At 36.0% G+C, this 17,999-nt stretch overlaps 1 protein-coding gene across 1 annotated transcript in view; it reads left to right on the top strand.

The window, feature by feature from the left end:
• Nxph2 (neurexophilin 2) overlaps window positions 1–15,680 on the top strand; it is a 69,485-nt gene extending 53,805 nt beyond the window's left edge. The window contains exon 2 of the mRNA XM_013030061.1: window positions 14,906–15,680. Coding sequence (XP_012885515.1) covers window positions 14,906–15,649 — 744 coding nt within the window. The 3' untranslated portion in view covers window positions 15,650–15,680. The remainder of the gene's footprint in view (window positions 1–14,905) is intronic.
• The last annotated feature ends 2,319 nt before the right edge of the window (window positions 15,681–17,999 follow it).

A 17,999-nucleotide genomic window follows, 5' to 3' on the forward strand; every position in this document is an offset into this window, starting at 1 on the left:
ATGAAGAGTTGAGGGACAGCGCCCAGGCCCAGAGTTCAGGCCCCACGACCGGACCAAAAAAAAAAAAATGTACTTATTAACTGACTATGTAACTGTAATCTCTCTGTACATTACCTTTACAATAAAAGATTTTAATTTGGGGAGGGGGAAGGAAGTAACAAAATGCTGAAATAAGGATACAGGTTGACCCATTGGAAAAATGAGACAGATGTACAAGACACTATGTTGAAAATGAACTTTACTACTGGGGTGGGGAGGAGGAGGGTGGAGAGAGGAGTTGGGGAGGTGGAGAGGGAAAGGATGGTAGGGGAAAACAAAGGAGGAGCTAACAAAGCTCCATAGGAAATGTTTTATGTTTCATTATTTTTCTATCAAATCAAATTATCATTACTTATTATTCCATTCCATACTCCCAACTTCTAACTTCTTATTTCTTGTTATTGACTAAATTTTAACTAGGATTTAAAACATTTTCCAAAATGGTCTAAGAGTAAGTCTAAGGAATTGAAATGTTGTGAAAGGTCCATGGAGTTATACATTGATAGATTTGTTTTTTTTTATTTTTTTGAGGGGGGGTCCGGTCCTGGGGCCTGAACTCTGGGCCTGGGCACTGTCCCTCAGCTCTTCAGCTCAAGGCGAGCGCTCTACCACTTGAGCTACAACACCACTTCCGGCTTTTTTCTTTTTGCTTATGTGGTACTGAGGAATCGAACGCAGAGCCTCAGGCATGCAAGGCAAGCGCTCTACTGAGCCACCTTCCCAGCCCCATTATTTTTATTTTTATCAGGACTTACTATGAATCAAGATCTATGAAAGGACTGGAGATTGAATTAAGATAGAGTAGTCCCCACCAAGATTTTTTTTTCGGGTTTTGGGGCTCAAAATCTTGGTTTGGGGACTGTCCCTAAACTCAAGGCTAATTTTTACCACTTGAACCACAATGTCCACTTCCAGCTTTTTCTGTAATGAACTGGAGATAAGAGTCTGGACTTTCCTGCCCAGGCTGGCATCCAATCAGGATTCTTAGTTCTAAGTCTCCTGAATAGTTAGGATTACAGGCATGGCCACATCAGGCCCCATCAATAATTTTATGAAAGAAAATATCAATCAAAAACAACAATAAAAAATAATAATGAAAAGAAGTACAGCCAAGAATGTGGCAAGTGCAGTGTTCTACACTAGCACTGTTTTCTCTGAAGAAACATTTAACCCTAAATCTGAGTCTGTGATTAATGTCATTATCAGATATCCCTATACTCTACTGGATTCTGGGAAAATTCAGGCAAAACTGAATCATAAAAATACAACATTTATACACAAACCCAAACATTAAAATAAAAACTCTTTCCTCCAAAATAGAGGATGGAAAGAATAGATATCTAAAGAGGGGCATTCCAAGGAATTGGCTCTTGTGGTTCTCTGGATCAAGAACTCCCAAGGCCACAGGACTGGTCAACAGGAGTTGATGGTGAAATCTGGAAGCAGAAGAGAATTCATCCTCGTTAGTGAAACTTCTGTTTACAAGGCTTTCTCACCAATTGGAATGGGAACGATAATCTGTTTGTTTAAAATAAACTGATTGCTCCTAAGGAAACAAGAAAGGTGAGATGGGGCTTGAATACAGGGCTTGGGCGTTCACTTTGATGTTGTTGTTGTTTTCTCCTTCAATGCTTGCTCTCTGCTACAGCGTGAGTGGGCCACAGGTCCAGCTTTCTAGTGGTTAATCAGAGATAAGAGTCTTCTGGACTTTCCTGCCTGAGCTGGTCTTGAGCTAGGATCAGATCTCATTCTCTTATTAGCTAGGGTTACAATGTAAACCACTGACACCTGACAAAAGCTTTTCTTCTTACAATGCCAAAATGTTTGTTTGGATTTTTTTCCAATACATTTTAACTATACTGCAACTCAATGCAGTGTAGTTTTCTTAAAAAATACAAATATTATGTCGGGTGCTGGTGGCTCATGCCTGTAATCCTAGCTACTCAGGAGGCTGAAATCTGAGGATCACGGTTCAGAGCCAGCCTTGGCTGGAAAGTCTGTGATACTCTTATCTCCAATCAACCATCAGCAAACTGGTAGTGGCGCTGTGGCTCAGGTGGTAGAGTGCTAGCCTTGAGCTGAAGAGCTCAGGGACAGCACCCAGGTCAGGTTCAAGCCCCATGACAAAAAAATTATATAAAATATATATTTTGTACATTATACAGAGTAAAATATGAATTGTATAATCAAAACTGTTATCATACATTTTCAAACAATTAGCTTAATAAACTACAATAGTTTAGAATGAACTTCTAGAATAAACTTCACTTTGTGGTAAGAAAAATGTTTTTAATTTATTGGGCAAATATATTAATCAAGGTATTTTTTCTTTTTTGTCTGGCTTGGTTGGGTTTCAGTTCCATTAAACTACTAGGGTAAAAAGAGCATGACCTTCTACAAAGACCTCAGTTCTAGATTTATAGCTGTCTTTTGGATCTTGAACCCTGTCACTTAATCTTCTAAGGTTATTTCTTGGCCTAAGTACCTTACAAAGAAGATATAAGCATCAACTATGGTTATTTAAAGAGTCTGTAATTTCAGTCTAAATATCAGGAATGATTATTACTAAATAATTTCAACAGAATTATCAGCTTCATATACAAACATTCTGCTTTTATATTCTTAAATAACTACTCTACTGTTTGTAGGGTACCATTGTCTTACAAAATTATTTATGTTGGATCATAATACACAAACAGGTATAAATATATATGATTCTGTAAAGAAATCTCTAATAGACTGTGAATATTACATTAAAGTATTATACTATGCATTAACTCCTTAATTAAATTAATTTAATTAGTGTGTCCTGTAAGAATATAACCAAGAACTGCTAATATTGTGCCCAATTTTAAGAAGTCAATCAATTATAGATTAGTACTTGAATAACTTTGTACTGTGGCCTAGACAAGCTGACTCACAATCAGGTTTGAGATAATGGCAAAACTAATGACACCTGAAGGTTAAAGTGTCAAGTACATTATGGGGTACAATACAAAAACCAACCATTTTATTTTAGTGCTGGTTCTGGGGATAGAACTCAGGGACTGGGCACCATTGCTGAGCTCTCTTTGCTCAAGGCTAGCACTCTACTACTTAAACCAAGCTCCATTTCCAGCTTTTTGTTAGGCAATTAGAGATAAGACTCACAGACTTTCCTACTTGGACTGGCTTTGAACTGTGATCCTTAGATCCCAACCTCCAGAGTTACTAAAATTACAGGCATGAGCCACTGCTGCCTGGCCAAAAACAATCATTTATATATGCATACTTACAACCCCTTGAATGTTTTATCCCACTCACTGAAACCCTACCAAAATTACATGGCAATAGAATCATCTGGCATTTCTACTCCTCATTTGACTGCTCTTCTCTTTCTCTTTTTGAATAATTTTTATGTGTCTCTCCAGGCCATGGTAGTCCAGTAGGATTTATGATTTCCTATCTCTCATCTCAAAACTTGAGTGACATTTAAAGGACATATAGAAGAAAGTAGACGGCACCATCTGAGTGCTTTGTCACTCAACAAGACAGTGAAATTAAAAGGTACCTAGGTTGACTTTGCATAACTTGCATTGAATGTGATTGCCTTCTGCCCTTTGCTTTACTGGGGAAATATGACCACATCATAATTAGCAATCTCTTACCACAAGGCTTCTTTAATACTTGCTTGCAGCTGATTTGACAATTTGTTTTTTGGTTGGCCTTCTAATACAAAATGAATTCTATATTTTTTCTGACCCCGTTCTCCTTAAGTGTTTATAGAGAACTCTGTGCATGTACACACCTGTTTATGTGTGTGATGTTTGTGTTTAAAAATATGCATGCATAAGTGTGCATGGTTTTGTATGTGTGTTGAGTTTGTTAGAGGTACTTGAGTTGCTGATTTTTAAGCTTACTGTCATCAAGATAAAATAAGAATTGCCATATTTAACCTTAGCAATAAAGCTACTGCCAAGCATTGCAATCTAGCCTTTTTTTGGCTCTCGCTGCTAAGATTTCTGTCTTCACATTTCCTGTTAGTTCATGTATCAATTTAGTAAAATGTAAAGGGTAGCTATTAAAAGATATTGGGAAAGTACAATGAGCTTGCCCCTCTCAGCAGGAAGCATGTCCACTGTTTAACTTTCTTCTCTAAGCAATCATTTGTTTTCCAACTTGCAAAATGAATTTTGAAACAAAGCCACATTGTGCCATGAAATATTAATAGGTGCAATTAATACATTGATAGATGTTTGACTCTGTCATTATTCATCTTTTTTTTTGTCGTTCTTTGTCTAATCTGCTGTGACAGTTCTGTAATGGAGCACCAGAAATATGACCCTAGGGTGAGCCATAAGACTAATCATCAATATAGCAATGCATGTTGTCCTGCAGAAACGTGTTCCTGTGTTGTCAGCAGGGATGATGTTCTGGAAAATCTCTACCTAGAGAACACTTTTCAAGATTTATTTACAAAGAAAAAAATAAAATAAAATAAATGGGATGCTGAGTTCGATCTCTACTAGAGTATTATTTATTTATTTTTCTACTGAGCAAGTTGTCATTTAGTTTTTATAGTAGGGTACAGAATAAGATTGTTAAAGCATATGTAAGCTATAGAATGTGTAAGCTATGGAAGTAGCAAAAATGAGGCTTTGGACCATCTTTCCTTATTGGTTTTACAACTTTTCAACTCTAAAGGGATTCACAGACCATCTTGAGGTTATATAACAGTGGTCACTTAAGGATTCTTGGATTAAATTAATACATTTAATTATAGTAATAGTCACCTGTATAGGTTACATCAATACCAATGTGCTATGACCAAATCTATGAAAGCTGGCAGTTATTCTTCCTAACAGTCACGTTGACAGAACATTAATGCTTCTGGGATAATCAAGTGGCACAAACTAGCTGCCTCTAAAAATATTTGAAGAGATCTATCTATCGTGTAGTTGCTGTATGCCAATCTTCTTATCAAGGAAAAGTCAACTCGCCTAGCTTGTTACAGATTGACATGTGGGAACATGAGGTTCCTTTCTCACAATCATGATTAGTCAAAGTATTACTCTTTGTTCCACATAGGAGTACATGTTTTTGATGCGCTCTAAAATAGTTATAGTCTTCATTTATAATAATTATATATGTAAGATAAATATGTTACACCAATTACTTTATGGTAAAGCATTATAGACTATAAATACATTTTGTTCATTTGTTTTTTTAAAATATTTTTATTGTAAAAAGGGGTTACAGTTGCATGAGTAAGGTAATGAGTCTATCAAGCATTGTTGCCCCCTCCTATGTTTTTCTCTTATTTTCCTTTCCCTCCCCACCTCCCCAACCCCTTTCCTCCTATCCCCCTCCCCCCCCTGAAGTTGTAAAGTTCATTTTCAACATAGTGTCTGTTCATTTGTTTTGTGTGCTGAACAAGCACAGAAATATGAAGCCTTGAAGTATCGATGCCTCTTCCATATTGTACCTATTGTGGAATTTTAATAGTTTGTTTTTTTTTACATGTAAAGCATTCTTTAGCCTTTGTAATAATAATGAGTAGTAGGTAGATTTAGTTATTAGCAGACGCCTTTAACCACAAAGTTCAAGCTTTATTATTTTAGAATGTTCTTATGTACCTATGGCATATTTATTTCACTATCAAGTGTCACTTATATGTTGATATTAATTATATAGAATTATAGAAGAACATTGTACAATAATTCTACAGAGGTATGACTACCTCAGAACCCAAAATTAAAAGTCATTCACCCTTCAAAGTTCATTGGAGTTTTAATCATGAAAGACAAGACCTAACACTGCACTGCAAGTCAGAGACTACACACAGATTGAATAGTGGAGCTTGTTCAAGCTTGTGAAAAGTCACCAACTTAGCCTTTCACCAGAAAAAGTATAACTATACTTTTGTAATAGTATTGTACTCTCATTAGTAATTATAAGCAAATCTTTTTTAATGTTTTTAATTTTATAATAAAGATGCTGTACAGGAGGGTTACAGTTACATGAGTAAGTAATGAGTACATTACTTGTCAATCATTGTTACCCCTTCCCTTCCTTGTTGTTGTCACACTATCCCTTCCTTCCCCCACCTTCCACACTCCTCCCCTCTCCACCCCATCCCCCCACCCAGCCTGAAGTTGTAAAGTTCATTTCCATTATACTATCCTGTGGGTATCCTTGTTGCAATGGGTCATCCTGTGTCTTTGTTTCAGCATTTTGTTCTTTCCCTTCCCCTCCCCAGATTAGACAAATGTATATAAGATGGAGGGTACCAAAATCAAGTACAGTGACAACAGGGGATATGCCATAGGGGAAAAAACATACAAAGGAAACAACAACAACAAAAATAAAATCACATGGTACATTTAAAACAATAACAATAAAGACAGACCTCTTGTGTCCACATCTTGGGATTCATTTTACTTAGCATCATCTTATATGGTCATATGTACATGGCTTTTGAGCTTTTCAGCTCCTCTGATAAGATTATCCTATATGTACACTAATTATTGCAAATAAGGGAAACCATGGGACCTAAATTTCTGTGGGAATGGGTTACCAATATACAATTTGGACCAAGTGATACAGGAATATAAATACCGTGGTAGGTGTATTTTTGTTGTTGGTGGTGGTCATGGGGCTTGAACTCTTGAGCTCTTCATCTCAAGGCCAGTGCTCTACCACTTGAGCCACAGTGCCACTTCCGGTTTTCTGGTGGTTTATTGGAGATTCAAAGCCAGCCCAGGCTCAGATCTCAGCCTCCTGAGTAGCTAGGATTACTGGCCTGGCAGTTGATTTACTAACTGGTAAATCTTAGATTTCATTTCTCTCATCTTAATAAATATGTCAAATGCTCAGGTCTTGTTCAATCCTTGCCCTATTATTTTATTTCTTACATTAGAATCAATACTCCACATTCCCTGTTATATTAATACACACACATATACACACAAAACAACTAGAATATGTCTTTAATGTTTCTTCTCAATTTTATTGTACAAGTTGCATAAATACAAAATACATAAAGACTGTTTTGTCTGTACAACAGCATACTCCCCATTTCAAGAACACAAATGCAGGTACCCAGAATATATTTGAAAAGCTGGTGCTGAATAAGTGAATGCACACGTGCTATAGAGCACAGTGCAAGTCTCATTTCTGCTCTTCTCTATGGTCCTCATCTCCTTCAACAGTTCCTGTCAATGAATTTCCCTTGTCTCTTTCCATCTCACAGACCTCTTTGTCTCTTTAAAAATGCAACCCTTAGGCCTTTTACAATTTCACTGTTAAAAAAAAATAAACAGATACAGAAAAAGGGCATGCTTACACAAGGTCCTAGGACAGTTTAGTAACTGTGCCAAATGTTACTTTTATCTTTCTGACTCTAAGCACTTCTAGGAAACCAAAGCAGTATTGCCCCTGTCTCAGTCTTCCCTGCTTTGGCCTTACTTGTCCTGATTGGGCTGATTGTCCCTGCATCTTTCATTCATTCCTTCAACCCCTGGAGCAATTTATCTGGTTTGATAAATTCAGTTATTGAAAGATAGGGGAACAGATTCTTTCTACTGTAGACAGATTCTATCGGGACATTCCACTTTTCCACTCAGTCCAGTGATTTGCAAGTATCACATGGGAATTCAGTAGCACTTTTGTCATGGCAGGTATAGACAAAAAGTTAATCAAATAGTCTGATGTTGGTGGCTTATGCCTATAATCTAGCCACTTGGGAGGCTGAGGTCTGAGGAGCGAAGTTTGAAGACAATCTGGGCAGGATAGTCTATAAGATACTTATTTCCACTAAACTACACCAAAAAAAAGCCAGAAGTATAGCTGTGGCTCAAGGGGTAGAGCACTAGCCTTGAGCACAAAATCTCAGGGACAGTGCCCAGGCCCAACACACACACACACACACACACACACACACACACACACACATGCACTCGAGTGCACATCAATGAATAATGAATGTAATCCTGCAAAAAGTACATATATTGGTGGAACGAGTTCTAAGCTATGTTAAGCAGGGTATGTTAACAAAATGGAAAATCATCTAGTGTTTTCCTGCTAGGTCAGGAGAAGCATATTTAGGGGTTTAAAGGGTTCAGCTGGAATTATTTAGGAAATCCAGGTGTACCTTACTCCTCTGTTACCATGTGCACGAAGAGTCAGTAAGTGCTGAATAAATGTGTCATGTACAAGTGTTAACTACTAGCCTAGAACAGCAAAATTGCTTCCTTTGGGGTCTTTTTAACTAAGAAAAATAACATTTATTAAGAAAGCTATACGATGGAGTTGTTTGTACTGATAATGGTGTGTTGGTATTAAATAGAATTTGAGCTCCAGAAGTTGAAAGTTTAAAATTTCTGTTATTATTTATTGCTGTCATAATTTTTATTATTATTAGGTATTGAAAAATCTTTCCCTCTCACAGTTTAGACACCAGCCTAGCATGTAGCTAAACAGAAGTAGCAAAGCTACTGTTATGACAGGCATAGAGAAAATGTTTTTTCTGTACTTATGTCAAAGATCTGATTGTCCTAAAACTCAAAAGAAATCAAATTAAACCTGCAATCCCAGCACTTTGGAGGCTGAGGCGGGAGGATCACATGTTCAAGGCTACATGGTGAGGTTCAAGTGACCCTTTGTAGAGTCACAAAGTAAGATGCTGTCAAAAAATAAAGGAAGGAAGGAAGGAAGGAAGAGAGGGAGGGAGGGATGGAAATCAAGTTACTCTGTGAGGGTGTCTTTCATTAGTTTCATTACCTTTGGTAAACAGTTTGTCTTGCAAAGAAGTTCCCATCTAAAAGCTGCTTGTTTTTCATTAGGCATATAAAATTTATTATTGTGCATGGACTGTCTCCTACTAGGAAAGGACACGTGATTCTGATGCAGTTCACAAATAATTCTAGTTTATACAAAGTGTGTATGGAATATGTTCTTCATTGTGGTGCTATTAATTATCAAAATGAGCCCAATTTTAAGGAATTAATATTAAATATAAAAATAATAATACTAATAATGTTGGTGATGGACACATTTGTGACATAAAACTGCCAACATAATTTAGAAAGCATTTGTCAGTTCCTAAAAACCGAAAATTTTGTTATTCAAGAATATTGCGGGGGAGGGTAGGGGGAGATGGGAAGGGATAGGAAGGGGAAACAAAGGAGGAGGCAACAATGCTTGATAAGAAATGTACTCATTATCTTGTCCATGTAATTGTAACCCCTCTGTATGGTATTTTCACAATTAAAAAAAAAGAATATTGCAAAGTTATACATTAAAATGTTTAAGTTTTTATTTAAAAAAATCAATCCTGAACCACGTATCATTGAATTAAATTTAGATTACATGAAGTTTAAGAAAAATCTTCAAGCATTATGAGTATTATGGAAGCAAGACTTTTTGTTAAGACTCTTTCCTACCTAAACCACAGAATCAAGATCAATGACAATATTGTCAAGTTGCTGGCATGTACCCTTGAAATGTTAACAAGACTTTATATCTGGGTTCTTCCTTGCCAAAACCTATCATCTCAGACTAATTATGGGGAAAGCACCAGACAAAACCAAGTTGAAGACCACTTTAAAAAATATCTGACCAGCATTTATCAAAACATTCAAGGTCACATGAAAGAAAGAAAATCTAAGAAACGATCTCATTCAAGACAAGCTAAGGTTTCACAGTGACCAAATAGATTGCCCTTTTGGATAGGATTCTGGAACAAAAAGACAAAAGGGCTTTAAGAAAATAGAATAATGAAGTCCAAGTAAAGTGTAAGGGTTAATTTATAATAATGTGGCAGTACTGGTTCATTACTTGTGTCAAATGCATCAGAGTAATAGATATTAACAATGGAGAAAAGTGGGAGAAGCCATATAGGAACTCTTGTACTGTTCAACTTTTCTATAAACTAAAATTCTTTCATAATAAGATGCTAATTAAAAAGATATGCAGCAGATATACTTAAAAAAGTCTCTTCTGATATAATGTTTTCAGGGGAAGATGCCTTTTAGTTTATAAATTATTTCCATAATTTGTGACAGTTCTCACATCTGCTGCTATGTAATTCATTGCAAGCTCTCTGCCTCTTGGGGAGAAAAGGCATTTAATTATCAGTGAAATTCAACTTCAGCTTGTTATGATGAATGATTTGAACCTGTCATCTTCAACTCCCCCCAAAAAACAAAAGAACTGAAATGAACTACAGTCTTATTGGACTCCCTCCTTCCTTCCACCTGCTTCATTTAATTGATGAAGGTTTGAGCTTTTATTAATCTTTTTGAGCTCTTTTGTAAGATGCAGAAAAAGCTAATATGATATCATTGTATCTTGCTAATGTGTGTGCTTTGTGAAATTGATACACCCTGCCAAGACATAAATTACTTAAGCTTTGATAAATGTGTTGAAATCATGGAATGTTCAAACAGATAAAGCACAGCAATCCCTCTTTCTTTCCCTTCTTAAAACTCCATTTTGTGCTTGAGGCTAAATGTTTTTGTATTATCATTGTAATAAGATGCGACAAATAACAGCAGTGATACTGAAGTTAGCACAAAGAGCCCCATGGAATTCAAAAGCAAGTAACAGGATACATCCATGTGTTTGTAGATAGCATCTAAGAATCTTGTCTTGGACAGAGAGGTTTCCCAAAAGGTTCAGAACCACCTACAATCTTCTGTCTGCTTGGGAATGAGGGTGCCTGCTAGATGTTTTATAAGTTCAGATCCCTTTGCTGAGCCATTTGAAAAGTTGGATCAGCAATTTTGTTAGCAAACAGAGATCAGCTGGACTCATGATCTGAATGTGACTCAGCTGCCAGTGCGACTGGACACATTGAAGAAGTCATGGATGCCCTGGGATTGGGAAGGTTGATTCCTACTTGGTAGTTAATTTATCACATGGTATGGAACAAGTTACCCAACTAAACATTAATCAATGTAAGCTTGAGAATTCATATAACCCTTTAGAAACATTTCTTGAGTAGGAGACCTGAGCTGCCCGTTGGACCATGGAAAAGTAATCAATCATTGGTACCTTTTGTCAAGGATTAGGCTCCAACTATTCTTTTATTTAGTCCTTACATACAGCCAACAAAGGAGACATGGAAAATTAGGATTCAGGTCATGAAATTATGCAAGGGGTGATGATGTCATCAGGTACCCAATACTGTCTTTTGTTCTGCCATTCTGTTGACACTTAGTGGCCTCCATTTTCTCTGTCTTTTGAGGTTAAACATGAGCCTTGGAAACTTTTGGTAACTGTGTAAAATAATGAGGAGATGAATTTGTGTACAACTTTTCTCAATTTGAGTAACAATGTCAAAGGAAGTTAGAAATGTGATGGTCTAGGGAAAGCAAAACTAATTCAGTACATGCACACATACACATATATGTATACTTTTACACATGCGTATATACATATAACTAAGTAGTTTTATCTAAGGAACTTTGAATGAGTGTTTTTGCTAGAAAGAAGTGTTACAGATCTGGACTATTGGTTAAATATTTTTGTATAATCATCTTTAAAATAACAGGCCCCTTCAGGAGATTGGGAACTGAAGAATTGTGAATTAAATTTCTTAGAAATCACTTTTTATGGGAAATCTTTTCTGAAAAGTTAAAGAATCTTTCTAAAAACATATAATTACACCCAGTCTTCCTATTTGATTAGCTGGTGTTGATTTGATTTATACACACATATTTCTTAATTGAGTCACATGTGTTAGGATGAAGTTCTGTTTAGATTATGACTTATTCCAGGAAAATCTAAAAGAGTTTCAGCTAATGGTCATTTAGTATTATTATTAAAGAATCTTAGAAACATTATAATGGAAGTCCTAGAAATAAGGATCTCCTAAGATGTTGATTTTTTTATCATATTGTCTGAAATGTATCGAAACCACCTAGTGAAGAATCTGTGTGATTACAAAACCTACTTGTGTTTGAATGATGATCTCAATATTTATACATTTTAATAACAGAAGAGTAAATTGAGCAAAGCACTGAATCAAAAGAAATAATGCCAGGAGAAAAATTTGGTAAAAATATGTAACATAGGACAAACACTTAGATATAGAAAGAATAGAAAAAGCAGACTGATGTTGAAAGCCAAGAATGTTTTCATATTTGTGGTTGAAAAAAAACTTTTTTGAATAGAAAATATTTATCTATTTATCTATTAAATATTTATCTATTAATTAATGTTAATTAGTAGAAATCTATGAAGAAAAGAAATTATGGTGTTTTAAGCATGTTATCAAGGAAGAATGAAAGAGAAAAAAAGCAAGCCTGAGGAAAGTTTTGAGGCTATACTAAACCAAGGACTAAAGATCAGCAAAGAAGCATTTGTTAAGGACAGAAGTTCCCAACAAGTGGTAGGCTAATCTGTCACCACTTCCCAGGCAGGAAAACTTCATGAAATATTGGAGATAGTGAAAACTAGGTAACAGACTCTGGGTAATAAGAATGATGCTCACAGGAAAGAGAAATTGGAACATGATGACCAGCAAAGAGTGTCTTATCTGTTCAGGGAACCTTGTCCTTTCTCTGGAGAAAAGACAGGACACATCACTTGTACCAGCTCACATCAGTTCTCAGCAAAACTCAGACCTGAAGCCAGACTACTGAACTGCATGAGCTGTGAAGCACTTGGTTTCTGCATATCACAGTAAGAGTGTTCAGTGGTGATTTTAGTGCCTTCACAAATGCAGTCTCTATTTAAAGACAGTGAATGAGCTGATTCATATGTATATAACTTTAATTTTCATTGTTTCACTTATGTTGTATTGCTATGTTTTATTCATCACTGAATTCTTTCATTTATTATGATAACATGGATGAGGTGATATAAGACTTTGTGAGCTAATATTTAAATAAAACAGTCGGGGGAAATATTCAAAAGCAGAAAGCTACAGTTACAGTATTACACGTACTTTGAAAACCAAATTCAGGGTAATGATCTTTATTTCCCTGGTAATTATGCCATCCTGACAATACCTGGGGGAAGAAGGAAGTATCAAATGCAAGTTTTGTAAGCCCTAAGAGGAGGTCAGATGGATTTGACCTTAAAATGTAAAATGATATCAATATGTTTTCCAACATCTGTAATTTTAGTGATAATAAGCAAGCTTTAAAACACACACACACACGCGCACACACGTGCGCGTGCGCGCACACACACACACACACACACACACCTCTTACAAGTCCTTGGATTCCTACTCTGCAGTGATCCTGATCTAAGTGATGATACTTTTCAAAATATTCTGTTAAAACTTAAGTTTACAAACATTATTTGTAGTCCTAGCAATTGACCTCAGGGCTTCACACTTGCCAAGCAAGTGCTCTATTGTTTGAGCTATGTTTCTTGTCTTTTTGCTTTCTTTTTCAGATAGGGTCTCACACTTTTGGCTAGGTGGCCTGGGATTACAATCTTCCCAAGTAACCAGATTATAGATGTGAACTGCTAATCCCAGGTTAAACTTCTAAACTTTTGTGACTATGCCAAATGGCTCCTCACATTATCAAGGTATACTGTATATTCATGTGCAATATTTATAATCCAAGCTATGTTTATGATTGGATTGAATGCAATAATATCTAAAATGATCTAAATCTGACATCAGTTTTACCCAGTGTTTTGGAGAATCTGAGACTGGAGAAGCAGTCCATAAACACAGCCTCATGCTTTTCATCATGCTGACAGTTCTCCACAGAATCATTACAAGAGTGGTTTGTGCCATTAGCGATAAGAAGCTGTTCATGTTTCCACTAGAAACCTGTACTTCTCAGACTTTATAACTCATTCATAAATATTTGCTCCAGGCAACAGTTTTCAGATTCCATATTGACTTAACTGAATGGAGAAATCATGAGGACACTTACTACAAAGAGAGTAAAAATGAAAATACAGTGGCGTTTAGTGCCTATAATCTATAGCCAAATAACCTAAGTTAGTAAAACATGTACACATAAGTTGTGCATTATTTCCATACTTGAGTTTTATTGTAGTCAAATTTATTAAATCATATGCAGTTTACTAATTTATAATTTCCACATGTATTTCTGTTTCCAGAAGAGTAACATAGTGTGCTATTCCCACAAATGAGCCTTTTGTAGAATTTTAATACTAACCACATGCTTTTTGTTAGTTGGGATTGTTAGTTGGGATTTTGTTAGTTGCATTGGGATTATATTTTTTAAAAGCCATAAAATTATGTCTTAAACTCTTGAATATACTGATAACACTAATAATTCCAAATACACTTAAGAGATGTATTATTTATTACTTATGATTCAGGTGGTTTATAATTCATTGGTATGATTCAGCATCTAAAATTCTCTTCCACCTGAATGTGAAGACCTCAAAACTTCCATGAGTTTATAACATAAGTGGCCAAAATATCCTACTCAAGTCTGGGTGAGAATGTTGAAAGAGGTGACATTGATCAAGGTATATTGTATTCATAAAGCTGCTTCACTAAATAGAAACTCCTTTGTACAGCTACTTTAAGATAATAATAAAAAATGATTAAAAATAAATTTGGAAAAAGACAAGAGGAAGATTAGGGAACGGAGGCCACACTAATACATGCAAATGAAAGACCTTCTTATTCTCACCATTTTAATTGTTATACTTTCAGTTTTACATCACTCACATTAAATACTCATCTCTTTGTACAGCTGAGCCCAACTGAGTGAGTGTGTGTTTATCATGTGCATGTGAGAAAGCAAAAAAGGGAGCGAAGAAAGGAGAGAGGGAGAAAGGGATTTAGCAAGAACATAAATAATACTGTTTCCCTTCTGTTTCTGTGTGCATGCTCAAAGCATATCCTGAAGATTATTTCTCTTTCTTCTCTTTCCCTCAGCTGTTTTGTGATAGTAAAGAGGTGGTGCCCGCCACAGAGGGTCTGGATTGGGAGGATAAAGATGCTGCAGGAACGCTGGTTGGAAACGTGGTTCATTCGAGGATCATCAGTCCCCTGCGTCTGTTCGTTAAACAGTCTCCAGTGCCCAAGCCTGGCCCCCTGGCCTATGCAGACAGCATGGACAACTTTTGGGATTGGCTGGCCAACATCACAGAGGTCCAGGAGCCATTGACAAGAACTAAACGTCGGCCAATAGTAAAGACAGGAAAATTTAAGAAAATGTTTGGATGGGGTGACTTTCATTCCAACATTAAAACTGTCAAACTCAACCTCCTCATCACGGGGAAGATTGTCGACCATGGAAATGGAACTTTCAGTGTTTATTTCCGGCATAATTCCACAGGCTTGGGTAACGTTTCAGTGAGCTTGGTCCCTCCCTCTAAAGTGGTGGAGTTTGAAGTTTCCCCCCAGTCAACCTTGGAGACCAAGGAATCCAAATCTTTCAATTGTCGTATTGAGTATGAAAAAACAGATCGGGCGAAGAAGACCGCCCTGTGCAACTTTGACCCATCCAAGATCTGCTACCAGGAGCAGACTCAGAGCCATGTGTCTTGGTTATGCTCCAAGCCCTTCAAGGTCATTTGCATTTACATTGCCTTTTACAGTGTTGATTATAAACTTGTGCAAAAGGTTTGTCCTGACTACAATTACCATAGTGAGACCCCATACTTATCTTCTGGATGAACCTTCTCACAGTGATAGAAATGACGAACGTGTGTATATTTAATTAGAATGACCAAGAAAGAAAGCCCAGCTTTCCATAGTAAAGGATTCCTTTTGTTTCTGGCAGTGAACCGCAACTCCCTATCTGGTTTTCAAGTTAAAAGAAAAAAAAAGAAACATATTCCTATGTGAAATGTGTTTGTTTTCAATCATAAGTATCTTTAAGAAATCAAACTGCTTACCAAGCCGTCACTTTCTTGTAAGATGACTAAATTTTAGAAATATTGTTGTTTCTCTTAAAGAACATCAGTGGCAGCCATGTATAAGAAGAAAGAACTAAATTATGCATGTAATCAGCATTGCTCTCAAAACGGGTCTGCCTGGAACTATGTTTGGAAGGTTACCATTTAAAACAGAATATTCAGTAAAGTAACTGGAAAGATAACATTTGATAGATGAATTGTGTTTCTGACATTAGATCCTTTTGTTTTTATAGTACTATCTCTTTCTTCACATTGATGCCAGTATTGGTATAAGAGAAGATACAGTGATAGGGTAAAATGTGTTGCCAAACTCCTCTGTGAAGTTGCAGTGCTGTAGTGGGGCCCAGTGCACTATTCTCTGAGCTAGAGTAGAGTGGAGTGTGTTTTAAGCTCTTTTAACTTGTATTGGCCACCCCCATCATGATTCTCATGGGGTTAGTAATACTGGTGCATTGGGAAAGAAAATCTTGGTGTAAGTCTTAAGGAAGATCATATTTTTAGAACTGACCAAACTTGATGTTGTGACATTAACAGAAATCACATAAAATTCTCATTCACCATAGAGTTCAGGATTTCATTCTATTAATTTAATAGTGTGATTTTATATACATACACTTGTATGTATATATATACATATATACTTGTTCTATGTGTATGTATATAAAATCACACAGAATAAGTCTGGAATTGAGATTAAGTCATTTCTTTTCTAGGCAAAATTGTGAATAAAAAGGTGCAAGAGAGATTGGAAATTTCAATGAAGAAATGGTGGAATAGAGGCTTGGGAATATCAGGGCTCTGGATTCATTACCTCTGTATTGCCAAATTAGGTTCTTTTTGAATTTTGTTAATCATTAGGATGAAGAGTAAAACTCTCCATGCCATATGGAAATAATATTACATTTGAATATATCTCATTATTAATACGGATAAGCAAGGTCTTGACTTACTAGGTCCTTAAAATTGCTTTGAATTAATGTACCTTCACATTGCCCTACTAGTCTTCAGTGATGGGTGAGGGATGAGCATGTAGTGCAGAACTAGATAGTCACTGAATTAGCACAGAAGGTTGTCTGGGGAGGGGGGCGGGGAATCTAGAACTCAAGTCTCAAAGAATGGTTATTACCCTTGTAACAGTGGAAGTTAACTTCATCTTCCCCTTCCTTTTTTGTAAAATATTAATGAAAGTAAAACCTTCAATTGAAGAATAAGCAAAGTATGTCTTAATAAACAAAGGCAACTCTTATCAGAAACCAACAGCTACATTCCCCATTTGGCATCTCCATTCCTTTCCTTTTACTAGTGATATCTTCAAAGTGTTCAATTTTGTCTTTTGTAAAAGTTGTACTAGGCTTAGTGTGTGGTCGTACAGGCTTGAAGTTTCTGCTCTGACTTCATCAGGTGCTTCTGTAATTCTGTGGTTGGTGAGTAATATTTTGAGACATCTTTTTATGTTTATCTAGAAACAGGAGTAAATTAGTATTATTTATTGTAAAGTACGTGGGAACCATGTATGTATATATACTTAGAATTTTCTGTGTACAGAAAAGGTATGTGTACACATTTCTATGTAAATAAAAATAATTTGCTAGATCTGTCACATGTATTCCAGGGTTGTTATTTTTTAAGATTTTTTTTGTTCTTGTTCTTGTTTCATTTTGCAACAAGAATTGTGTGTGTATCTGTGTGTTTTGAATAATAATTATTAAACATTGAAGTTTTCCTTATGCACCTATTAAGCTATGTAGCTTTGCTATGGAAATTACAGAGTAAAAGATAATTTACATCACACATGTTGTATATGCCCTGACATCCTGGAAGAGCACTATAAATGTGATCTACCATTATAATTATTATGGAAATATGGAATGAGCTCTAAAAATGATGTTCAAAAGTTGGGAGATATAAATATTATTTTCTTGCAAAGAAAAAAATCCTGTAAATCAATTTATACAATTCTTAGATTTCATCCAGTTTATGGATTTTTTTAAAAGTTTCCCACAGGCATATTTAAATTGGAATGGAACATATGCCTCCTATATTTCTATCATAATTTCACTTCAAAGCATACATAATTGTCGGTGATGATACTTGGCACAGTATAAATC

This window comes from Dipodomys ordii, unplaced genomic scaffold (assembly GCF_000151885.1).
Source record: "Dipodomys ordii isolate 6190 unplaced genomic scaffold, Dord_2.0 Scaffold126, whole genome shotgun sequence".
NCBI classification, from domain to species: domain Eukaryota; kingdom Metazoa; phylum Chordata; class Mammalia; order Rodentia; family Heteromyidae; genus Dipodomys; species Dipodomys ordii.